This window comes from Corapipo altera, unplaced genomic scaffold, assembly GCF_003945725.1.
Source record: "Corapipo altera isolate COAL_440 unplaced genomic scaffold, ASM394572v1 65, whole genome shotgun sequence".
NCBI lineage: Eukaryota > Metazoa > Chordata > Aves > Passeriformes > Pipridae > Corapipo > Corapipo altera.
Genome location: NW_020884891.1, coordinates 874412 through 900779, shown reverse-complemented (window position 1 = coordinate 900779; position 26368 = coordinate 874412). Strand labels below are relative to the sequence as shown.

The 26368-nt window shown below is 41.1% G+C and overlaps 2 protein-coding genes across 5 annotated transcripts; both read right to left on the bottom strand.

Annotated features, from left to right (window-relative positions):
• Positions 1-2668: 2668 nt before the first annotated feature.
• On the bottom strand, positions 2669-13027 carry LOC113948042. Of its 3 annotated transcripts, XM_027645309.1 has the most exons (10): positions 12918-13027; positions 11925-11990; positions 10543-10685; positions 9363-9512; positions 7001-7106; positions 6042-6215; positions 5223-5322; positions 4152-4246; positions 3564-3702; positions 2669-3199 (listed from the first exon to the last, which is right to left on the bottom strand). In XM_027645309.1, the coding sequence occupies exons 4-10, from the start codon at positions 9436-9438 to the stop codon at positions 3191-3193; spliced, it is 699 nt and encodes a 232-aa protein (XP_027501110.1). In that variant the 5' UTR covers positions 9439-9512; positions 10543-10685; positions 11925-11990; positions 12918-13027; the 3' UTR covers positions 2669-3190. The 3 variants fall into 3 exon arrangements, with proteins under 3 accessions (XP_027501110.1, XP_027501111.1, XP_027501108.1); XM_027645310.1 differs by lacking the exons at positions 10543-10685; positions 11925-11990; positions 12918-13027 and adding an exon at positions 10034-10513; XM_027645307.1 differs by lacking the exons at positions 10543-10685; positions 11925-11990; positions 12918-13027 and having other exon boundaries at positions 9363-9788.
• On the bottom strand, positions 12340-26192 carry APOOL (apolipoprotein O like). Of its 2 annotated transcripts, XM_027645305.1 has the most exons (9): positions 26149-26192; positions 23199-23303; positions 22235-22354; positions 21121-21175; positions 20678-20776; positions 20219-20310; positions 19013-19099; positions 17694-17847; positions 12340-16012 (listed from the first exon to the last, which is right to left on the bottom strand). In XM_027645305.1, exons 1-9 carry the CDS (start codon positions 26158-26160, stop codon positions 15915-15917), a joined length of 822 nt encoding a protein of 273 aa, XP_027501106.1. In that variant the 5' UTR covers positions 26161-26192; the 3' UTR covers positions 12340-15914. The 2 variants fall into 2 exon arrangements, with proteins under 2 accessions (XP_027501106.1, XP_027501107.1); XM_027645306.1 differs by lacking the exon at positions 23199-23303 and having other exon boundaries at positions 26149-26186.
• Between the last annotated feature and the right edge of the window lie 176 nt (positions 26193-26368).

Below are 26368 nucleotides of genomic sequence, written 5' to 3'. Positions count from 1 at the left end.
CCGAGGGGACCGGGCGGGACCGAGGGGTGACCCCGCACACACCCCCGAGGGGACCGGGCGGGACCGAGGGGTGACCCCGCACACACCCCCGAGGGGACCGGGCGGGACCGAGGGGTGACCCCGCACACACCCCCGAGGGGACCGGGCGGGACCGAGGGGTGACCCCGCACACACCCCCGAGGGGACCGGGCGGGACCGAGGGGTGACCCCGCACACACCCCCGAGGGGACCGGGCGGGACCGAGGGGTGACCCCGCACACACCCTGGGGGCACAGTGAGAGCATGACGGGGACCCACCCCCCAAACCTGTTCCCTGGAGGGCAGTGAGATAATCTCCTGAATAAAACACCCAACCTTTAAATAGCGTGGAGCATGGGTTTGGTTCTGTGGAGCTCTTTATCAGCATGGAACCCCTACTTATTTTGTTAAATGTGAGATTCTGTATGAGGTTGAAACAATAGTATTTTAATACATAAAAGAAGTTAGGATGCAGATATGAACCTTTTCATGACAAGCATAAGAACTTGTTTTGGGAACTTTGTATTCCTGTTTGTCACAAGATTCAGAGCCTGCTGTACAAATATGAGCAAAGGAGGACTTGGGCAAGGCTTGGCACACCTTTTATTCATTGGCAACCAGGGAGAAATCCAGACCCCAGAGCTGTATTTCCAGGTAGTTTGCAATGTAAAGGCAGAAGTGGATCCCTGAGAAATGTGACCCCAAAACCTCAGATGTTGAGTAGGGGATTGCTTAGACACACCTGGGGCAGTATGGGGTGACCACACCATGAGCTGGCACTTGCCCAGGGGCCAGGAGGGACAATGGGATCCTGTGGGGCATCGGGAAGAGTGTGGCCAGCAGGTCAGGGAGTGATCCTGCCCCTCTGCTCGGCCCTGGTGAGGCACAGCTGGAGAGCTGTGTCCAGTTCTGGGCTCCTCAGCACAAGAGAGACAAGGAGCTACTGGAGAGGGTCCAGCAGGGGCCACAAAGATGATTTGGGGTCTGGAGCATCTCTCTTACGAGGAGAGACTGTGGGAGCTGGGCCTGGTCAGCCTGGAGGAGACTGAGATAGGATCTCATCAATCCATACAAATACCTCCAAGGCAGGTGCCAGGAGGATGTTGCCAGGCTCTTTTCAGTGGTGCCCAGCAACAGCATGAGGAGCAATGGCCATAAACTAAAACACAATAAGTTCCACCTCAGCATGAGGAAGAACTTCTTTCCATGAGGGTGGCAGAGCACTGGAACAGCTGCCCAGGGAGGGTGTCGAGTCTCCTCTGGAGACATTCTAAACCCACGTGGATGTGTTCCTGTGTCACCTGCTCTGGGTGACCCTGTCTTGGCAGGGGGTTGGACTGGATGATCTCCAGAGGTCCCTTCCAACCCCAACTGTTCTGTGACTGCTGGGTGCCCCCACCATGTCCAGGGGTCTCCATGGGGGCAGAGCTGTGTGGGTGGGATCACCCGAGCCCCCATCATGGACCCAGCACGGCAGTGGGAGCTGAGGGGTCCCATACCAGCACCATGGATATGTGACAGCATTGCCTTATCTCTTCCTCCTATGCCTTTTCAAAAGAGTGGTGGAATATCAAACTGAACACTCTTGAATCCTGTGGTCACTCTGAGGTTGCTAAAACAGCTGGATCGAGGTCAACAACAACCACAGTTTGTCAGATTGTGGCACTTCCCGAGGCTGAGAAGGGACAGAGAAAGGCAATTCACTGACACAATTCTCTGACACCTTCAGATCTGAATTTCTGAGGTCAAAAGGGCTTAAACCAATCGCCTGGGATCTAAACAGATGTGCCAACACCATTTCTGTGTGTTTCTGAAGATAACAGAGAGGGAACCATTCTCGCTTATCTTATTTCTGATAGAAATTGAAAACCAGCTGGATGACAGGAGGATGCTGTTACTGAACACGTCTGTTAAAGGACAATGGGTGAGACAAGGAAAAGCAGGGACATCCTTCCCTCTTCCTCCTCTAGTGACTCCAGCACAAGATGCTGCTTCAAGCTGGCTCTGCAGGTGTTACCACTATGAACATTCAGCTTCTTTGTGCTTTAACCTGCAACTAAATTCTCAACACTGATAAGCACAAGCATTACTTTAAGCTGGCTGCACTCTCAGAAGACATTGCAATGCAGGTTTGCAAGCAGTCCACATCCAGAAAATCTTTGGATTCTTTTTGATGAATTTTTGTGCCTGTGATTTCAACTATCCATGAGAAGTTCCTCTGACAGCATTAGTGATTTAACAGTTGGCAAATCTGCCCTCAGTAGTTTCAGACTGTTGTGAAAGCCAGTGAAACTTGCCTACTTTGGGTATTTGTGACTTTGGGGGAAAAACCAAAACCAAACCAAACAAAAAACCCCCAACCTTTCTAAAAACCTTACGATTCTCATTTTGTCTTATACTTTCACATATTACCTAACACTAAGGAAAAGTGTTCTAATATAAATCTCAATATAATGTGCTTCAGACTTTTTGGAAAATGGGAAGTAAATCCAGGACTTCAGCCTCTTTAATTTCTTAGTGGCAAGGTAGTCAATCTTCCACAGCTTCATTTATTTTCATCATTTACAGAAAAAGTTACAAAGCAAGCCATGGAAGTTTTAAAGGCAAACTATTCTAACTCAGAATTATATGTAATTTTTTGTTTTCTTTCTTTAAATATTGGCCTTTAAGAGGAAAAGTGAAGCAGTGTCAGTCAGGGTACAGCAGGCTCTACTTGCTACAGTGCCCTGAAGAATCTTCAAAATTAGAGCTAAGAGAAATTCATGGCCCTGTAAACAGCATGAGTGTCTTCTGAGGCAGCTTCTTGTGACAGGGACTTCTTGTCATTTAGGCACAGGGCACGAGGTTAATCCCAAAGAACCTGTGTCCCAACAGATGTGCAACCACCTCAGCAATACTGAGCAGCAGCTCTGGGAACTGTGATGTCAGGCATTCACAAAGAGTTGTCACCAATTACAGAGTAAACAATCAGGTGCTAAGATCATGTAATATCATGTTTTGGTTTATAATTTTCTTCTGTACCTTTTCTTTGCAATAACTTTTAGTGCTTTCTAATAGTGATGGCCAATTCCTCTGTGTCCCAATCCACAGGGTCTCACTGCTCTCTCAGCATCTGGATTTCCCAGTGATCAGCAGCATTCCAAGATATTTCTGATATAGCAAGCACTTGTTCTTAGTATCTCTGTAAAGAAATTAGAATTAAATTAGTAGCATGACACACCCTCCTGCATGTTATTAAAATAATTGATCTAATTAAACTACATTTATATATATTTCTTTTGTTAGTATGTGCTGCTTCTGAGGAGCTTTGGGAGGTGATTTTCACACAAATAACTGAATGTATTAGGACTGTGTCCACACAAACTGAAACAGGTTTTGAAACATTTAAAAACATTTCAGCAGGGGCAGTTCTGTAAAATTCCTGAAGAAAACACCCACATAGGAAAAAGTGGCTTTGATTTCTATTTAGCACCAAGATAGATGATTAAATAATCTATATGCATAGGTATGTAATTAGTATGCATAGGTATGTAATTAATATGTACCTGATATTGTCTCCCCCCTGCATAATCTGCAGGAGGCAAATTCTTGCTGGGATAGTCAAATCCTTCCCACTGGGGCCTGGGCAGAGAGAAGCGGTCTGTGGTTGGATCTGGTCTCCTCAGGGGCTGAGAATACATGGAACTGTGCAAAAGAGAAAAAGGTTATTAAAAACCTGTGTTATAATACCCTGCAAATTGCACAAAGTGTTCCTTTAAACTGAAATGTAAAAATATTAAAGCTCACTACTGCATTGAGGCAACACCTCTGCAAAACTTGCAACTCTGCAACAGTTGGCTGGATAATGGGGAGGGTCAAAGTGAGGAAGCACAACCAAGGAAAGTGTGTTTCTAAAAGTAATGAAAAGGAATATGTTTGGAATTATTAGAGGAAAACCATAGAAGCCCCTGGATAAATCAGTACTTTAGGATTTATGTATGGGAGTGTATGTGAATAGTCCAGTCAAAAGCTTTGCCATTTACTGGACCTTTGTTGGTTGCTGTGCCACTGGCAAAGCTACAAAGTCATTCTGAGTCTCCAAGCCAAAGTATAAAGTGAAAATGAGCAAATAATACAGAAAAACAGCAGCATACCTGTAATTCCCTCTTTGGCTTGGGATTGAGATTTCATCAAAATCTTGTCTTCTCAGTGAAGCTTTTGGAATTTGCCCACCCCAGCCATCCTGATCCTGATGGAGAGGATCGGGTGGTCACACAGAGCAAAATGACAACAAATGACAAACCCCAGCCCACCAGGTACAGTGTGTTGGAAGTTATAAACCAATCCAGCACTTACAAAATATAATGTTTGTTATGTTCACATTTTCAAATGTAAAAATTCAATTTATCTAAAAGACTCGGTAGAAAAGTCTATGTAGACTGTATATTATATAGTCTATATAGATATAACAGAGGAACACCCACCCAGGTAAGTCTTTGCACAATTAAGTAAACCAGTTATTAACCTCGAAAACAGCATTAGCTGAACCAAATTCTGAACTAGTTCAAAATTAAACAGCACCATCTCCTGGTGAAGGCAGGATCAGGCTGCTGCACTGCCAAGATAATGATGCTTTACAGATAGATTTAACAGAAAATAATGGATCAGAATAGATTCCTTTCTTTCTTTTCTCAGGCAGCCCACAATGTATTCTTGTCACACCCTGTGCACTCCTTAATATGTAAAATAATCACCTGAACTACTGAATTAGCAAATGAACACACACAAATATACTCCCTTTCGTGTTTCTTTTTATTTCGTGTTGGTTTTTAACTGCATTTATCCATCTTTTCCATTAGTTCAAGCAATGATCTCTACTACATCTTGTCTAATGGAGAAAACTGGCCCAGCAGAGGGTGACCCTGGCCCCAAAGGCAGCAGCTGGTCCTCTGAGGACCAAAACTCAAATCCCAGCTCCATCACAGACTACAAAGGTGGTCCTGGCAAAACACTCTACTCTGTCTCACAGGAATCTTGAAGAGTTTCACCTTCTCATGTGCATTCAGCTGATCTTGGAAATCAAATACTAGGGAGATTTTAAACCTGGAGTACCTTTAATTTTACCAGATGACCTTTTCTTTTTGCTATTCATGTACTGTTCTTCTGAATCACACCCCCTGCCTGGCTCCCCTCAGGAACACGTGGTGTGCCCCCCCATCTCTTACCCTGGGTGGCTGTGGGTACCTGTGCCCCAGGTGGGTGGGTGTGTCAGCACTGAAGGCAGGGTTGTGCTGTGCCTCAAGGTAGGGAGAGTTTGGCTGCTTCCTGCAGGGGGGAACAGTGGGAATTTAGAGCATGAGCAGTGCTGAGGGTCTTGACAAATGTTTTTGTCCTGCAGATTGGTTCAACAGCCGTGGCACAGCTTCAGATGACCCGTGGCAGTGGCTGTACAAGAGCTATGTATTATTACAGCTTTTCTATGACACACATTACTGGGGCTCAGTGAAAGAAAAAAACCCATACTGTCTATGTACTTGGGAGAGGTATCAGTGGGGGAAAAAAAAGTGTTGGAAGCAAAAAGCAGCTCCAATTGCCAAAGTCAGAGACCAAAGAACGGGAGGAATTGAGTTTAATTGCCCAAACTCTTGTCCATGTTTTGGCCTTATTCCATTTTTACTAAACCTGTGGAAAGCAAGCCAATCCTTAAGAGCAAATAAATCACAAAGACACATCTGGTAGTCTCGAGTTTAAGTAGCAAATGGACTTATCAATCTTTAAAGCTTGTCTGGTGAGCCCTAAAGAAAAGAGGCAATGACTCAAAGTGAAGTTCTACACGTAGTAGTAAAATGCTGAGTAAGTGTTGAGTGCTCAGGGAAGATGCTTTGATTTAGTTTTAAATTGTACAAACAGTATTTTGGCAGAGGATGGTTCAGGGCAACCTTGTCCATTTAAATATCCAGAGGTTAAAAATTAACCAGAATACCAGACTCCTTTTGCTTTCCTTCCATATAAAACCCCTTCTATCTGCACCCAAAGTCACTTACCCAGGTTTTTCACTTTTACAGCAGTAGAAACAGGAAAATATTACAGTCACTATGATAACCAGTGCTACTGCAGGAACAGTAGCCACTAAAATGAAATCTAGAGTGTTCCAAAGGTGGTTACATTTGGGGCCCATGTACCAGTAGTCCTTCCAGCCCACTCTGAAGTAATTACATCTGCAAACAAAAATACTCATTTTCAGCAACACCATTTTAATTCAAAAGTAAGTAATACCCCAAAAAAGATAAAATATTTTGCTATATAATTATTTATTATTGAATACTGCAGGGGCCAAGAGATTCACTGCTTTTCCAGTTTGCCTGAAGGTGTTACTTTTCTTAGTAACATACATCTTTTTCCAGATTTGATGCAAAAGCACTTTGCCAGGTTCTGGGGCAACAAGTCCAGCTTGGCATTTCAGGAGGAGATAATAAGCTTTTCTGGGAACAGGGTGCAGTACCCAAGTCATGGCATGACTGAGGGCTAAGATCCCTGTGCCAGCTCTAAACATGACAAAAGTGCTGAATTTCCAGACTCTGCAGATGTAAGTGAAACGTGACAGTGATATCTGTCATTATGACACTGATTTTTTAAAAGGAAAAAACCAATTGTATAATGGAGAATAGAACATTAAGGTATCCTATTTGGGGTTTTTTAACTCTAAAGAAAATTTGATCAACCTGGGAAAAAAAATGAACGCAGTTCTAAAGTAAAATATCTGAGACAAGAAGAAGCATGTGAAAATTAAGGATTACAGTGATCATTGGGAATTACTTGTTTTTAAAAAGAAAACTCTGAGCCCAGATGCTTTGTACCAGAGTTACAAACTTATGCAGATTGTGAATGAAGATCAACATCTACTTTCGTGGATCACATTGCAGGGTCTAAATTTAGTTCATCCTTAAGAATATATTTGACATTTACACAGTGTATATTTAAACAAACCAACCCCACACCCTACCTGCAGAAAGGTTCTTCATTTTTACACAGACAAGGAAAATCAGTAGGACAGAATTGAGTTGTGTTACCCAGGCAGGCCTGAAAGTTCTCAACTCCACTGCAGTTGGCTGTGAATTAAAACAAATCAAGTAATTAATGCAATTATCCAGTAACATACTGTCACTGGGCTGGATTGCTAATGGCACCAGAAATTTAAGCTTCATGACATACTCTAGATGATACTAAATCTTACTTTTCAGTGCCTTGCCCCTGGAAATTTTTGAAATTATTTGAGAAATGAAGATTTACCTGCTTAAATTACTTTACCCTGAATGTGCACCCATCTCCCAGTTGCCCAGTAAATTGTGTGTTATGATGATTTTTATCACATCATTTAAGTGTGGTTGTATCTGAATTCCACTGTGTATTACCTCTGGATTGCTGGCAAAGGCTGAAAATCATGAAATCCATTTGAGATTCCAACCTTCTAATTATAATCCCAATTAAAACCTTTGTGTGTGTTTTGCATTGGGATTATTCCTTATTTTGGCCTACAAAAGGATCTGGTCTGTGTTAATTCAATTCTTATCTGTCTCCTTTGCTGTGTAAACATCGTGGGCTGTAAATCATGATCCAGAAGCTGAGTGTTTACATATCCACAGGTGTGTGACTGGCTAAAACACCTTCCTCAGCAGCCTTAGGCAGACATCAAACATCACCAGGTTTGTCCCTCACACCCTGCACTCTTTGCTACCTGTTTCTCTCCCACGTAGGACTTGGACTCAACACCAAGCACCAACCTGAATACTCAAAAAAAGCCCCAAAGAGCCAACACAGCTGAGTATAATTTGTCATAACTGTTCCCAGTGAGAGGATACACATTTAGAATGAAGCCAGAGAGTCAGAACTGAAAGATCTCTGGGCAGATCCTTCTGAGCCCCCCAGAGAACTGACTGGAAGCAAGGAGTATCAGAGCATCCCTAATGTTGCTGCTTTTGTGAGAGGGATTTCACACCATGAGCAGGGGAACTACAAACTCCTGACTAAAGCTTTATTAGCTAGAGAAACTCTGCTCTGAGCAGTCTTGATTTCAAAAAGAGGTGGGAGCCTCCTTTCTCCCCAGTCTCCAAGGCAATCTAATCCAACATTTCCTGCTAACCAGAGATAAATCTAAATGATTACACAGTGAATCAAGGCTTGCATTTGCACAAATCTATTTTCATGTACTGCATCAAGCACTGAAGCATTTTCCAAGACAACTTCAATACAGATCCCATGTTACGCCTATAAAGCCCAGAACAATGAAGTCTCAAGTAGCATTTGGTATGGCTTAGGAGATAAGCAACAGTAACATAATCACAATTCTTTTAGCAATGTTTCAAAAAATACTAAGGGAGCAGAAAATAACCAGCTGTGACTGTGCTGGGGAGAGAGGGAGTGTGTGCCCTTGGACATTAATGCTCTAATATTCCATGTCACTGAGGAACTCACTGCTGAGCCCTTCACAGGACTCGAGTCTATATAAATGCAAAGTTAGCCTTCAAGTGGGAACTTTTTGTTGGTGATTGAAAGGCTAAAGCAGCAGAAAAAAATTCCTCAGATCACAAACCAAAACTAGTAACTAGACAATAGTACCTGCAGCTGGTTTCCATCACTGTCAGGTTAGTGATAGCTGGTTACTAGCAACTGGTAGCTACCAGGTAAAGAACAGTGACAGTGATGATAAAATAAATGAATATATAAAATCAATCAGTAGAAAATCCTCCCAATAAAAAAAAATCTGACCAATACTGTATACTATAAGAGAATCATAGACAATTCCATATTAATTAGTTTCTTATTTAAAACGACTTAGCTTTCAATGCATTCTTGTCATGCTCTTAATTACTGATGATTTTCTCTGTATCAAAAAATCTAAGAATACTTGTTCTCAAAAGACCTCTCTTTAACCTCTATACAAAGTATTCCTACTGAAAAAGAACCAAGGCATTCAACTCATTTAAAAACATCAATTTTGACATGGAGAGACTGACTCAAAATGATTCAAAGCCACCAGAACCGTGAGTATTTCAGTTGTAACTCATATGGTCGGGACCTTTTTGATGTGCAGAAGAACAGAGTAACAGGTGAAAGCCAGAACACATCTAGGTCTCTATAGAATATGCTCTTGGCAGCACAGAACTCAAGAATTATGACACAACACAGGAAGGCAGCTGTCAAAGGTCTCTCCATTTACATTGTTTTCCTGTTATTTAAAATAAACTCCACCTAAGGCATAAGGAGAATTCCCATTGGGACTGCAGTGCCACAGCAGCACTCCCACAGTGGATGGACATGGACACCCCCCTGTCCTGACAATCAAATCAAATCCCACCATGTCTTACGTTTTAGAGCTCCTTTTTCACCCAGGGATCCGCTGCCCAGGAACAGGACACAGAGCAAGACTTCCAGAAAGGACATCCTGGAGCCAACTGGGATAAAACACTGATTCTTCCAGACTCTGCCAGCAGCAGAATGAGCTCTCCTTTCTGCTACTGTAGCAGAGTCAAGGATCATGGATTTTGAGCTTGTTTTACAGCATCCTTCTCTATGAAGAATTACTAATTAACTTAAAGCTGATAGAAACGTCCTGATAACTTATCCAGCATATTTTCTTTTACAAAAACTGGGCAGTTCCATAAAAATGTCTCATTAATCTTGCTACTTCTGAATTTTTGAATACATATGTAAAGTATTCATTTAAGGACATAAGTTTCAACAGACTGAGGTATCTGTCAGGAGCATTTATCTACTCTCCTTTTAGGGTTATGTTACCTTTTACAGACAACACACTTGGAATGTATTTGAAGACAAAGTTCCTGGAACAGATGTTGTTTTTAAAGACATGCCAAAGACATGATCCTGAAGCCAACTAACAGGGATGAGGCAGGGCCAGGAGGGAATCCTGTCATTGTATGCATCTACCATTAAGTTTTATTGGTTAATTTTTCACTTTTCTGAGAAGAGAATGGAAAGTCCCCCTCTGGCAATGATGAATGACAACAGAAACTGATACCTTAGCACACCCTCAAACTGTCATCTGGCCTTTTTATTATTTAAAGATTGTCTCTCTAATATTCTCAACATTCACTGCACGAGGTCTTCAATATGTGGTCACTTCTATGTGAATGATTTGTCCTCCTGAACACTGTACAGGACAGCCCAGAGTTTGTGGGAGGGGAACTGTGTTGCAGTTTCAGTTGGCACAAGTGTTTTTAGGATGGTGCCCTCCAAGTTTCTCCACCACTGATAAAATCCCGATGTGGATTTCCTAATTTGACAAGAGCTGGCTGCTTATGCAAACATGCCAACCACAGTTACATTAACAGCAAAAGGTAAACTTTAACCTTTACCTTTCAGAGGATAAATAATGATCTCTGAAAATCAATGCCTAGCAAATTCTTTAAAGAATACTGCTCTGGCTGAAAGCCCAACAGCACTTAATTTTAGAGCAGGGGATAAGAGATTCTCAGCTCTGCCAGAAGATTGCTGTACAACGCCCAGGATCAGAGAAATTACACAGACCTCAGTAAAAGAAATTGCATGATCCTTCTTCAGATGAAGGCAGGAGTGTGAAGAACCAGTTCACACAGATGCTTTGTTCTTGTGGCTCACAGGGAATTCTGCTCTGGCTCCAGCTCACAGCTGCTGAGTGCCGGCGCTTCAGGCTGGGTGAGGAACAAACACCTTGACCTGGGGCTTTGAGATTTCATTCAAAGATGCAGAAATGCAATTTGCAGTTTTTACTTGGGTGAGATGTTTTAATGAAGCAGATCACAACCCCCAAACTCGTGACTTTGTTACACCTTTGGCATTTATGAACACAGCAGGTTTGGACATGGTCCCACAGAAGGGCTGCAGAGCCCATCAGGTTTCCTTTTTAGTGCTCACTTGGGTAACAACAAATAAACCCAGTGCCAACAGACCTACACAGCTGTGAGCTTTTTATTTCACAGCACACCCATTTCCTCCTCTTGTCTGAGTTTCTGGAACACAGCAGAATCTAGTGCCAAGTTATGCATTCTCTGACTAGACTAGGTACAGTAATCAAGGCTGATCTCACTTCCTCAAATACAGAGCTATAACTGAAGCAAAATTACTGTCCAAAATGAATGGTGAAAGATGGTCAACTGCTCATTAGCTTTACTCTTAATTAATTTTAGATGTGGTTCAAGATGGCTTTGGAGAACACCCTCCACTCCTGCAGCTTTGCAGGGGTTCTGAGGGCAGCGCAAACAGAACACAAGCTACGGAGTCCTCAAATATTGCTACTGGGAGTGCTACAGATACAGCACAGGAAGGGTTCCCAACACGTAGAACCAGCACAGGCTCAGTTCAGACCTACTCCCTGCTCACAGCAAGGGAAACACAAGCAATTCCTTTCAGTTGTTGCAGCAAAAATCCATCTCCCACAGCCGTTCACAAAAGGGCAAAGAACGGCACCTTGGACAAGGGTGGTGGGACTCTGCCCCACAGGGACCTCAGGACCCCACTCTGGTTTGGACTCTGGCTCTGGGCTACAGGAAGAGCACAGCAGTGCTGTGGTGGGGTAAATAAAATGCTGATTTCTGCCATGTGTTCAGTCACAGCCCTTCTTGACTGCAGTTTACCATCAGCACAGGGCTGAGCTTTGCTTCGTGGAATCCCTGCAATTTAAAATAAAAACTACACACAGTCTAGTGCATATTGATACTCCTTTATAAAAAGTAAAGGCTTTGTAGGACCCCACTTTCTTTTTGGATTTAAAATACATTTTCAGTATTTCAGTGTGATTCAGAAACACTCCAAACTTTCACTACAACGTAACTACACTGATGCATTAAAATACCTTCACAGTAATTCTTTCCTAAGTTATTGAAGAATCACAATGACAATGTGCCATTAAAACAGCCACGTTTCTTACTCACACAGTTTGTCTCCTTTTGAGTGGTTCACACTGCAGGTTACACCATTGGCCTGGCAAATGACTTTACCTGGAAGATTAGCACAGAGCCACACCGAGATAAACACATTTATCTGCCTCAGTCTTTACCAGTGTGAGCCATTCCTCCAGCAGGAAAAAGCCTTCATTTGTCCAAGTCCTGGGCTACAGAATTCTTTATAAGGAAACACTAAGGAAAGAAAATGGAAGCACTTCTCAAAATTTAAGACGTTCAGCATTAATATGTCCTGTCTGTTATTTCAGTGGTTTCTTCCAGGAATGTTTCAGTACTTCAGGGTGAAGTTGTTTCCCCAGGTGTGACTTAGTTACATTTATCAAATTAATTCTTAAAGAGGAAAAGAACTGACAATTTGTCCTACAGATAAGACAACAGACAGAAGTTCAACTTAATTTTTAAAAAGTGTCTTATCACCCTTTATTTCCAGGTGCTTCACAGCGATATGACAAAATAAAGTATCACAATCAGTTTTATGTAAATAAAAAATTAATATCAACAAGTTCCAAATCTCCCTATATCGAATACAATCAATCATAAATAAAAAAAAACGCATTAAAGTTATTTCTGTATTAGAAAATACACGTGACCCAGTTCTTTAAGACATTGAATTTTTCACAAATATATAACATATAAAAATTACTGTATATGTTCTTACTGTCTTATTGCATTATGAAATAGACTTTAAGTGATACATTTTAGAGACATTTCAAACTGTTTCACTATAAATTAATAAAACCATGTCTCACAATGCAACTTTTCCCCCCATCTTACGTTTTCTTTGTAACAGATTTGCCTATTGGGTCTGAAGTCTTGAAGAGATCAAGTCAGGCACATATTTACACTGAAGACTCACAAGCCATGGCATCATGGAGATCTGAATTTGCTTTTTTAAAGCCATTGCATAGCACCTTTACTAGAAATTACTAATACAGACATGTGGCTACAGTTGCTTGCAGTTACCTGGAACAAGTCACCTGTAGAGTATTATATAAACCCTGGAGGCTCAGATGTCTGACCTGAAAGCACAGAACACACCACACAGAATACAAAACCTTCCACACTTTTGTCCCACTTTCTCTGGCTGCACAGAGGGAACAGTTTTCTTCAGCTGGATGTGTTTCAGTCCTAAAACCCAAGCCTCTAATCTTAGCCCAGCTTTTCAACTGTGGAGGGATATTAAACAAAAACTGTTGATACAAACGAAACAACAGAAAATTACCCTGCCTTGTAGAGAAGGATGAGAAGGAGAAATCTCAGCTGATGGAAAAACTAAGAAGTGACACTAATATCATCATTAGTTGGGTTGGAAGGGACCTTACAGACCATCTTGTTCCATCCCCTGCCATGGGCAGGGACACCTTCCACTAAACCAGGTTGTTGAGGACCCCAAAGAACCCGGCCTTGGACACCTCCAGGGATGGGGCAGCCACCTGGGAAACCCTGGGCTGAGCTTACAGCTCTTACCCACCAAGAAATGACTCAGCACAGGCACACCATTCTGTGGGCTCTAGGGCTGCATCCCTCATCCTGCTCATTCACCACAGTGGGCAGGAACAACAATTTTAGGTTATGTCCCAGAAGATGTTTGTAAGACTTTGGAATGCTGATTTAACTCTGAGGTGTAGGTCTATTACAGTTTTGTCCTGAGCAGTAATTTGAGACTGAAATACAGCCTGAGGACAGCTTTGTGTACCATGGCCATGCACAGCATGAACAACTTGCAGAATCAGGGGGTGTAACACAAGCTGTTTGCATAGAACACCTGAGTCTTGTCTGCCCAACCACCCAGGAGCCAAAGGACCTTGTGCAGACCAGACACTGCACTGGTGTCACAAGGCTGGAATGGAAATGCCCTCAAAGTCTGGGAAGGCCCAAAGCAGCTTTTGGCACTTCTCTTTGCCTGGAAAGGGCAGACATGCTGGCTCCCTAACAGGTACCCAAGGTGGCTTCTCTCTCTGCTCCCAGGAGTCCTTGTTATATTATTACTATAACCCTTAGTCATAGTTTTTCACTATATCCTGAAAAATCTCACCACAGTAAACTCCTACAAAATCCAACCAAATCTGCATCCCCTTACCTTTCCTGTTGACTTGTGGAAGCACATCATCAAAGGGCAGTTAGAATTTAACAGAATCGAGGAGTAGAGGAGATGGGTTTTCCTTTATGTTTTTTAACCAGAACCTGATCACAGGGAGACATAATACAATTTCTGCCATCCAGTCTTGCACTTGAAAATCATAATTTCTCCACCATTTCCACTTCCTGCCTTATGTCTTCACCTGGAAATGGCATATGAAGCCCAGCCATCTAATTTTTCTACTCCTTTCTCTGTGATGAAACACTAAATGTGTCTTGTCCAGGAGCTCTCTGAAGACTGATTTAATATCCTCTGATTGCTGCCTGAATTCCTGGGCCTTAAGAGATGATTAAATAAACAAAACACATCAAATCCTAAGTCAGCTGTCCCAAACAAGCTGAACTAATAGAACTCCTCGTCTTTAAACTTCACATTTACTGACTTCACTTTCCAGTGGACCCTGTGTAACAAAGTCCGACATGGTGCCTGAAATTTGGATTCTAAAATACCAATACTTATCTCTTTCTGAACCATCACAAAAGCTTTAGTACTTCTTTTGCTCATTCACCACTTGTGCACATTCCATCCTGCAGCATCTCCTCACAACTCCTGCTGGTTCCACAGGGACACTGGGAATTCTGTTTCCCTGTATGTCACCAGTCATTTGCCTTGGCATCAGCAGCCTTGGAAGAAGGAATCAGGCTGTGAAATCTCTTCTCATGGAGAACAGGAGCAAACATCCCTTCACATCCCAGTGCTGAGAACACATCCATATGAAGCAGCATTTCAGGTTTTAGCCTATCTGCTTGTATAATTTGTTCTTGCTTCCACCTCTAATTTATAGCAAAGCCCATAATTTCATGAATTGGCAGAAAAAAGAATGAAGAGAAATGGAGGATGAACAGAACTAGAGCAATAAACACAATGATAAATGTAACGTTTGATAGTTTCATCATTAAGGAAACTTAATGAATTTCTAATCTCATTCTTATGGAAAAAGAACATTACAGAAATCCTCCCAAGGTCAATGGGTATTGCATACAAAGTTCTGGGGAGAAAAAGTTGGCTGTCTCTTACTTCTGTATTTTTAATATCTGTCAGCACTTAACACCTTGAAATTACAGGTTTCCAACATCCTAAAAGTTGCTAATGGATTTTATATAATCTCAGTATCACTTTCATGGATTGAGCAATTTACACACAGTTCTTCAAAGTACTGGAAGCAGGTGAAAAGTGATTCACGGTCTATAAAGGATGTTTAGAGATCAGTTGTGTGTTTTTCCCACCTTCAGTGACACTTAAAAACCTCAGAAGCAGGACAAGGAGCTGTTTCCATTCACCTTTGTGAAAGAGGCAAACAACATCACATTATTTTGCAATGAAAAAAAGTTTACAGAAGCATTAAAAACAATGCTGTTCATACAATATAACCACAAGCTGTCAGGGGTACTCAGACCAGTAAGAAGTTGCACTTCATTCCAGAGCTGAAAGAAAGCAGCCAAAGAAGCCTTTGTGCAAACCCCATCCCTCACATTCCTCTTTCAGATCAATGAACATCTGAGCCGAAGCAGAGATATGTTTACATTTCCAAATATCCTTTGTGAAGTGACATTTATTAACAAGTTTGGCACAGAGAAACCTCACTGGGAGAAGACACTGACAAACCTCATTTTCTCGGTGTCTCCCTAATGGCACTGAGTGAATTCTCAGTCAGAAATAAAATATGCACTAAACAGAATCATGGAAGTCAATAATGCAAACTGAGATAGGAAAATGTCTGATTAAATTATACCTCACAGAGTATGTATTGTAAGGATTATTCCTTCCCTTCTTCCCTCCCCCTTATCTGTGACATTTTGCAGTTTGTAAGCAGGCTTGGCTTAGCTTCTAGTACTGTACATATCCACATCTTCTGGGCTGGACTGTCCATGGTCCATAAGTTTGGGATCAGGCTTAAATTTTGGTGTCTTCACTGTTCCTGTTAGAGATGTTAAAAAATGTAATTAAAAATAGACATGTATTTGAGCTGTAGGGGAAAAAAGCTTAATGACACATTTTGAGAATTTCTGTATTATCAGACACTTACAAAAGATCAAAATCTGTCTGTTCTAGTTCAAACTCTGGACAAGGCAAAGGGGTTGGAATTATGAGCATACAGCAGTGGATGGAGAGCAGGACTTCCTCCCACCCTCTCTCCAACACCACTTCCTGAACACAGCAGAGTGAGAGAAGAAATAGTGATGCTTTGCCCTACACATGGAAAGGAAGGGAAGTTTGAGGCATGGAAAATATCTCCAGTCTTTCTGCTCTCCCAGGAGCAGAGCTGTCTCCCAAAACCAGCCCAGTCAGGATCTTCCCTGAAGCTGCTGCCAGATGGTGAGAATTCCAGATGAAGACAAACACTCTTACCTACTTTCACTTCATCACTTCCAAAAGCCTTGAACTAAGTTTTTGAAAACATTGAGCCCTCACACTCACTCTGAATGATTAGGCACAGACTGACAGATTTAATAACACTGCAATTCCAGCACTGAAGGGAATATTAAGGCAGGTTTTCCAGGGCTGTGCCTCCTGCTCCTGGGCTGCTTCTTTTCCAGCTACATCCCTTGGTTTAACAAAGGGTGCTGTGTTCTCCTGAAAGCTTTGCCCCATTTGGACTAGAGAAAATAAACATCTCTGACAACACAGATTAATTTAGGGCATGGATATTTTTGGCTATATTAGGGACATGAACTAATTCCACCTGTGAAAGCAGAGACAGAAGAGATCTACATACACAAAACCATTAAAGACAGTCTGGCCTGAAGCAAATGTAAAAATGCATCAAAGCATTCCACAAACTAAATCAGAAAAAATACAGGTGCAAAGGAAAGATGTGAATGTAACGAAGTGAAAAAAAAATATTAAAACCCCCCATTCAAATACATTCTGCTTCTTTTCCAGGATAAAAAAAAAAGCTCTGGTAAAGAACACAATAAAGAGAAGTAACAGGTTTCAGTAACAAAATTCAGAAACTGCCCTTACAAAGGTAACAATATTTTAAAACAAATTTAGTTCTCCTTTAATAGGCAATTCCACTATTTTCTGTAACCAATTGGACTATCAAATATTTGGATGTAAGTAGGCTGTCACATGATCTAGCTGATTATCTCAACCACTTGAGATGCACAAAGAACCCCTGCAGAAAACCTGCAAAATAAAATCCAATACTTCATCTCTCAATTACACATTCCTCTTTTCCATTCCACTGTGTGTCATCTCTGGATTGTTGGCAAAGGCTAAAAGTCAAGAACTCCATTTGAGATTTCAACCTTCTAGTTATGATCCAAATTAAAACCTTTCTGTGAGTTTTGCACTGGAATTATTCCTTATTTTGGCCTACAAAAGAAGCTGGTTTTCATTAATGTCAGTTCTCAGACATTATTGAGTGAACAGCAAATATATAAAAATTCTGATACTGTGACAGGGTCCACAGTGAGAAAATTATCTCCTCCCTGAGGCTCTGAAATATGTATTAAATGAGAGGGTGTAGAATATACTCTCAAGAATAATATGCAGTGACAGTCTGCTCCATTTTAGAGCAAGAGTAACTACAAAATTAAGTCAACTAATTGGATTTGCAAGTTGCCCTGAGATTACACTTGAAACATTTAATTCACCTGATGAAGGCACTGGATCTTTATTACTCCAAGACTCTACTGGAGAAGATTCTGTTCTGTTCAATGATCTTGACTCAACAGCAGACTCAGGTTTGTTACTAGAAACTCCTTTCTTCTTATCTTCTTGTGTAATTGGTTTTGACTCTGGCTGCAGCTGTGAACCAAACATTAATAACAGAAAGCACATGGGGATATGCTTAATGCATTATTATCAAATCAAACTTTCAACCTGGAAGCTTCTCTTTTATGAAATTATTTTCAGATATGACATCATCCAGTGATATTCAGCTAGTCAGGTGCACACAAGGAACCCAGCTGGAAAAAAATGAAATGCATGGAAGAACCCCACAGATCAGCCAGAATAACTTGATTATCACGAGAAAAGGAATTTGTCATGAGTATATATTTAAGTCTGATACTGTGTTGTCACCTGAGGCTCTCAAAGTACTTCACAAGTTCATTTACAGCCCAGGAACCTCAAGCCTTACACAGGGTTGAAACAGCAATGAGTTTTTACAGAACACTTAACTACCCCTAGTTAGCAGAAGAAGGAAAGATAAATCATAGTAACACCCTACTAATGAAAAATAATATGTTTTGGGAACAGGGTTCACTCAGGGAAAAAAGATGAAGTTAACAGAAACTGTCTGTACCACATCAGTTCTTGTTTCACTCTCAGTTTAATGCCAGTTATCTGAATGTCATTCACAAAACTCAGGATTCCATTTGGGCTCCTCAGAGGAAATAAAAGGTGAGGGCTACATAACAATAAGCACTGTAAATTTAAAGCAAAATTCTTCTAAATGCCAATATAACTGAGAAACTTTCATTTTCTTTGAAAAGATCAAAAAAAAAATTATGTGCAAAGCTGAAATTTTACTCAGAGAAGTGCTACTTTTGTCAAGGGTTTTTAAGTTTCCACTTGAGAAAAAACTCAGGTTGCAGAAAGAAACACATTTAATTGTGGGATCACTAACCCAAATTCCAGATGTGATTTACAGGGGGTTAATATTCCCCTCTACTCACTGTTGGCAAGGCCTCAGCTGGTTTACTATGACCTATTTTGACCACTTCACTTTAAAAAAACCACAAACACCACACAGAATCCCCTAAAGACGGAGAAGAAGCAGAGAAACTAGAGAAAATTCAGAGGAGAACAAGAATTATGTCACGGTTAGAAAGTGTCCTCTGTAAGAAAAGGTTATCCTGGAGAAGAGAATGTCAAAACCCAGGATAAATTTTCCATATGCAATAGGTCAATATAAAGAGGTTTTTTCTCCCTCTGAATGTATGAGTTGCCAGCACTTCACAAGTCCTACCTTGGTGACAGGTTCCTTTTCTGCCCACAGTGATCTCACAGCCTCATAGATCTGACAACTCCAACAAAGTAACTTCTTCCCTGTTACCTATGGTTTTAGAAAAACAATTTTACAACAGCTCTAAAAATACAAAAATACACAGGTGATTCAAATGCAATTCATCACATTTGCATGAGAACGTGTTGGCCCCACACCAAGACATTTGAATCATCTACTTTTCAAGATCTACTGCCTGTTTCTCTTACATCAAGCAAATCCCAAATAATGCTTAAATTGGTATTAGAAATCCACAGGTAACATTCCCACGCTAAATTCACCTCCAAATTCAACTCCAAATGAAATCAACGTTGTTTTGTTGCCAACAGTGTGCAGTGTTGGCACAACAGGCTGAATGCCAGTTTGAAAGGATCCAAACTTGTCTCACTAAGTTGGAAATGATCAAACACAGAAAGAGAAAAGCAAAAAGTCCCAGGAGATGCCCTGGCCCAGATTTTTCCCAGTCAGATTTCAGGATAATGTTTCACAAATCTTTCTGTCAAAACTTAAGCCTCACCATTTAACTAAAAGATTGGTAAGTCCTAGAATCAAACACAACCAACTACATTTTCCTGTCTCATCCATTTAATACAGAAGTGAAATTTTGAAACTATAAATCCCGAGTTCAAGGAGCTACAAGGAATTCTTATGGAGCAGTATGTGCTTTTCTAAACAGGGAAACACTGGAAGACTTTTCAATTTACTTTTTGTGCAGAACAGTACTGGGTGCAAACAATTCTTGCACACAAAATAATAAATAAGGTTCTGCTTTTCTACATAAACAGCTAAGCCCTAATCAGGTAGACAATGGCAAGATGACAGTAATTGGAAAACAAGGAATTCTGACAAGGGAGGTAATTGTGCAGCATCTCAAACTGCATCTCTGTGAAGTTCATCAAGGCTTTATTTTTTATTTACATTTATTTCATCAGATAAAATAATCTTCGTTTACTTGAGAAATGACAGTTAAAAATCCAGAGACTGTACTTTTAAATTCAGTCCTTTATTGATTTTTATAGCCATGCAATTAACACCTGTGATGCACTATATGTTTTAATGAAGATGCATGTGGATTCTGACTCCCAATCCCACAGTGCTTAATTCAAATGAAATGGGAATGCTATGACCAAATTCACTGTTAATTCAATATTCAAATACAAGTAAACTTACCTTAGCAATGACCACTGACTGAGCTGGGTAACACACAGAAAACCCTACAGTGGTAAGTCCCAATGGATAAGCAATTTTCTTAAATCTAGAACCTGTATAAAGCCAAATATTTTGAATAATTAGACAATAATAATGAAATGTAAAGCTAAGTAATTGTAGCAGGTAAACACAACTATTACTATATGTGCAAGGAGATGCTGATATTCTGAACTAGGCTTTCCAATATTGTGAAAAATGAGAAGAACAACTGTGTCATTAATCTGGCCAATCCTGCTCTGTGAGCTCTTAGCCAGCTTCTAAAAGTAGTATTGAATAATGTTCCTTCAATTTACCAGAAAGGAGGTTTTTAATACAAGTTACACAGGCTTTTGGCAACGTTTCAGAAAAGTCTTCTAACCATTGAAACTCTTACATGCTACAGATTCATCACACCAATAATGAAAATAAGCAAACTCCTACCTTGTCTTGCCAGTGCCACTCCAGCCAAGCCTGAGACTGTAATTACACCAACTTTGGGAAGAAATTCGGGTGGGGGGTTCTTCAGGTAAACATAAGCATCTTAGAATTAAAGAAAAATAAAGAAATACAGCAATTAAATTTAAACCCTTTCCTTTCCTACTTAAGGAATAAAGATGGAAGTAAAATTATGAATATCCAGAACTGCAAAGAGTCCATGACTGGATATTTTTAATGACTGAGAATGTGCATTTTCCAGATGTGTTATCAGAACCAGAAGCACAGCCCTCAAAACACAGCAAAGTTCACAATTTTTCTCCATAAGTACTTTTTTTTGTGGTTTGCAAAATGTTAATTTTTAACAAAGAAAAAGGAAAGCTTAGTTCTAAGTTTTGATTGTACTGTGAGTTAATATAGATGAAAGGAGAGATATGTGACTTGCTTACCTTTTCCAAATTGAATTGAATCCGTTATTCCATTTTTAACAAAGACATAAGCAGTCTAAAAAAAACAACCAAAGAAAGATTAAAATCTCTGCAAAAGCAGATGTTTACATATGGCTTAGCACAATGAGACAAAGAAATATTGTGTAACTTAAAAAAAAAAAAAAACAGATCAGTGAACTTCTACAGAAGCTGTGCAGAGATCTAACCCCTTTGTGACAAACATATTTATACTTATAAAACTTCCAGTGACAATTAAGTAAAAAAAAAGCTCTTTAATGTAAGCTCACTTTCAAAACTGACATCTCAGGAACAAAACTTTAGAGTAGGAAAACACCTGGACACTGACTGTATAAGCTAAGAAAACTCAGTTATAAAATACAATCTTCTCTTCCTTAGAGATGCTTTCCCAGGAAAACGGACTTTCCCTTTTACTTTGTGAAAGCAACAGGGAATTTGTACCACCAGAGGTCACTGCTACTCAATGTCAGGAACTCCCACTCAATGATTAAGGGCATGTAGAAGGTTGATACAGATTTATAACCAGATTATTTCAGCCATGCAGTCACTGACAAGATTTTCACAGACCAATGGAATCACAATTTCAAGAAAATACAGGAAGACTTTTTTTTTGCCTTTTTCAAATATTAGGGTCTAATTTGTTTGTAAGAGCAAAATACAAGCAGAAAAGCTATTCACAAAAGCCAGGGTAAAGGTGTTGTTTACCAGCAGGTAAGAGAACAGGGACAGGTATCCCAGTTCTACACCTAGAACATGCAGTAACAGCAGGGAGGTTGGATGACTAGTTAGTGACAGCCTGTTTTAACAGGTACATGGGATGCAGTTTGTCCTCCCTAAGTACCTAAACCAGGTATTTTAACCTGCCCTTTGGAAGCAGCTCACTCCATGGACTGGAATTCCAGACTCCTAAATGCTCCCAAGTTCTGCCAAGAACTGACCTACTCCTGCTGTAGAAAAATGCTTCGTTTTCCCATCCTAAATCATCAGTGTATGCTAAGACAAGGCCCTGCAGAGAACCCTGCAGGGTGAAGGGAGCTGTTTTTCAGTGCTGTGGGCAGTGCTGGCAGCAGTGCAGGGAGCTGTGGGTGTTTCTGACCTGGCACCAGCCCAGGTAGCGGCCGGTTGTCCGTCGCACTGTCGAGAGGCGGCTCTGCAGCTGCCCCGGCTGCTCCTCGACGTACCTCGATGTCACAGGGGGTGCTCTGTAAATGGGGAGCTGCAAAAGAAGGAGATGGTTCTGTATTCTCATAGTGGGGACACTGAAGAGGGGTTTTCCAGCCTGCAAACCCTCAGTGTTCCCATTACAGCAAACAAAGCCCCCGCACGGGAGTTACTTTGAGAGCTACGACCTGGCTCCGCACAAGGGTGACCTCACGTTATCCTTTAGAAATTAAAATTGAAACTGCTGTATAGGATCTAAGAAACACAACCACTGAGTATGACAAAAGGTCTTTTGTTCAGCAAAGGCATGAGCAAGAACAGTTGGAAGATGGATGTGTGTATTACTAGAAACGGCACAATAGAAAAAGACTTTTCTGGCGTCAGCCTGGATATATTGTAACAAAGAAAATGAGATAAAACTTCACTAATTTAGCATTGCAACACTTCAGGTTTTATTGTTGTTGTTGCTGTCTAACCCAGTGAATTCCTGGTCTAAACAGTTTCTCATTTGTTTGCACTGTCAAATTAAATATATAATGTGGTGGTTTGGTTCCCATCTCCCTTGAAAATAATAATATACACCTAGATATGGTTTAAAAAAGTGGCTTTAACGATCCCTGATATTTAATGTATTAGGATATTTTTAAACTGTGTACCAAAATAAACATACTTCAGGGGTTTTTTTTAACAAACACTTGATGATCTCAGAGGTCTTTTCCAACCTGGTTGATTCTGTGATATGATTCTATGATTTGAGCTACAGTGGTCAGTTACTTTATCATCACGTATTTCTTTGCTGTGTGTTTGATTTACTGGGTAACAGAATCCAATGGAAAGAGCTGGCATGCTGGGGGGTTTTCTAGCATTGGTTAAAGATGAACAAACAGTAAGATCTGTACCTGATCTGGCTTCACCAGCTGACTTTTTGATCCCTTTTCTGTTGCTGCATAGACAGTAATACATATAAAAGGCAGCCCAGAAGAAACAGCTGCCAGCTTTGCCACCTGGGACAGACAGAGGAAAAAAGGAAGTCAATGCAGAGATAAAAATTCCCCCTGGAATTTTATAAACCTTATGCCTTTTAGGAACCTCTTCTGACTTATACAATGATTTTCTCCAATTACAGTGGTAAAGAAAAAGTTGGAGACCACTGACAACAGTTCTGCCTAAAATACCAGGAAGAATTCTGTGTTCAAAGCCACGCTGATGCTTCCACCACCCCTTAAGGAAAATTCAGTTCTAATCCATTCAGCACAGAAGTTCCTCAAGGCAACTCTCCCAGCACCCAACAGCTCCAGGATACAGAGAACAGGTGAGAGAGGAGGGGGATAATCAAAATAAGTCCCAATTAACACAAAAACTGTCTTTCTGACAGTGTTCCTTGGAGCAAAATGCCACAGTCTGAGCTACAGAAGAGTCTCTGTAAAGAATCTAGGAAGGGATGTCCATCACAATAAGTCTGTATTTTTGAAAATTTATTGAAAAAAACCTGTTTAAAACCTATCATAATTCAGATTGCTTATTTCAGTACCAAATGCTACCAGGACAACATCAATTTTCTGGAGCTACAAGAAGAAAAACGAAATTTAAAAGTGAGAAAGCATGAAGAAATTGTATCTGTTTATCCTGTTCCTTACCTAATGATTGGGTGCATTAAAAAGACCTCGATTACCTAAGTTGTTTGTAGTATCCATCTATTAAAATTATTTTATTAAAAATGACTTTAAAGGCCCTATGAATGAAACAAGAAAATTCATATACTGTTTAGCTAAAGAAATCAAAAATCTTCCTTTTCATGAATTCAGGAAACAGCTGCAGCTACAACAGCCATGAGCCCAGCTGATGTCTCTGGATTCTGTCTGGACACAGACCCAAACACCACCAGAATTACAGGCACTAAAAATTACCAGCCAGAATGTTCTGGAGGGAGGGAGGGTCAATGACAAGAGTTCAAATATTCTCTGTATCACCACTGCCATGCTCCTGCCACTGCAGCACTTAGAACCAGCAGGTTTGTTTTCCCCAGGCATGAAAAGCACACCAAAGAAAAACAGACATGGTGTTATTTTTGATGAGAAGACTGAACTGCAATTATTTGCTGAAGAAATGTATTACAGACTCTCCCAGCAGGAAATTGTTACAGCTACGCCTCTTAACAGTAGAACTAGAGTAAAACTAATCAAAATAGAATAGTAAAACTAATCAAAATAGAATAATAAAACTGTCAAATGTACCTGGATAACTTTGGCTTTAAGTCTTTGCATTTCAAACAATCTGCTTCAAAGTGCTGGAATCTTATCAAGTATCAAAAATACAGATTCTATTAAAAATGAAGTTAAAAAGCTGCATCACTACAAAGAATTCACTATCTTCCACTCAAAAGATGCAGACTACAAACTAAACCATAAGAAATCCATATATTTAATTTATGCTAATCTCCAAGACATTGTTTCTCACTGAAACTGTAAATTCTGTGTGCTTGCTTCAAGAACTGGAGCACAAGTCAGGAAACTTGTCCTGAAGGCAGGAACTGCCTCAAAACAACCAAGGTAATAAAAAAGTGGAGCATATGCAAAAATCTGATGCATTTATATACAAAAAGACACAAGTTCTCTATCACAAATTGGAACCTACTAATCAGATTAAAGAAAAATTAACACTTAACAGTAAATATTAATTAAAGAATAATATCATGGGTTTATGGCTTTCTCCTAGCACTCAGATGTCTTGAGGTAGATCACAAAAAGGTCTCACATATTTTTGCTTTATTTTTCCCAGCAGTTACAAGAGACATGAGGATTGCCAGAAGCTTCTATGCCACGTCCAGTATCCTAATTTGGGTTTGTACTTATAAATCTCTAATGACAACTATGAGAAAAACCACACACAAGGGCGGCAGAGCATCCTCCTTCCACTTCAACTCAACTCACTGACACTCCAGGGATTTGGTTTTAATTTTTGTGTGCCACATGGGGACCCACAGAATGAAGTGCTATTAACTTTTTATAGTAAATAATAAAGAACATACATAAAGTTAGGTCACCTCACTAAAGGTACTGATACATTCAGATTTATGTACTGATCTATAGCAATTCAAGATCACCCAGCCAAACAGCAAAGCCAAAGCAGGTCCTTTTCCCATAATACACTAATGTAAAATGCTTCATTTTCATTTCTTTGGCTGTCCTCACTTGCGTCAACGTTTTCTTTGTCGATATAAACACATTTTAAATACTCTTCAAAAGTAAATATGAAGGTTCACGTGAGAACAACCTATTCATCAACTTAACTATGAACACTGCAAAACCTGTCTAAACACTCGAGTAAAAGCCCAGGTCCTTACATGCACGTTTTTCTATGTTTAAAGACACTGCATTACCTTTACAACTAAAGGTATTTCAGAAACTCGCGCCCCTGTTAGTTTGTAACAGCGCGATTTCGTAGCCTTGTTTCAGTGATGCACAGCACCACCAACACTTCATAACGTTACTGCCGAACTATCGCCCCGATATTCATCGCTCCGGCAAGGAGCTGCAAGTGTTTCAGGAGCTGCAAGTAGACGGAGAACAACCAGGAGAGAAATACTTATTTTATTCCCTGCTGCACAACTGAACCACCCTCTTGAACCAGCTCCTTCCACCTACAGAGCCCTGTCACTGCCCAACTCCTTCACCTGACCCCGCGTTCCGAGGCAGCCGGGGCTCCTTCCCGGCCGCACCGGCGGGGCCGGGCGGTTCTGAGCGGCCCCGCAGAGCGTCCCCGGCTGCCCCGAGCCCGGGAGCCCCTGAGGGGAGCGGGGCCGGCGGGGCCGCGGGAGCTGAGCCGGGCTGAGGGCGGCGGGACACTCACCTTGGCCGCCATGTTGGGCAGCGCCGCGTACGGCGGGCGGGAAGGGCCGCGCCGGGCGGGGCTCGGGCAGCGGGGCGGGATCGCGATCGGCGGGGCGGGAGCGCCCTCAGGGGGACGGGGAGAGCCCTCGGCCGGGGTTGCACTCAGGCGGGGCTGGGATCGCCTTCGGGGCGACAGGGATCGCCTTCAGCCAGGGTCACCCTTAGGGGAACAGGGATCG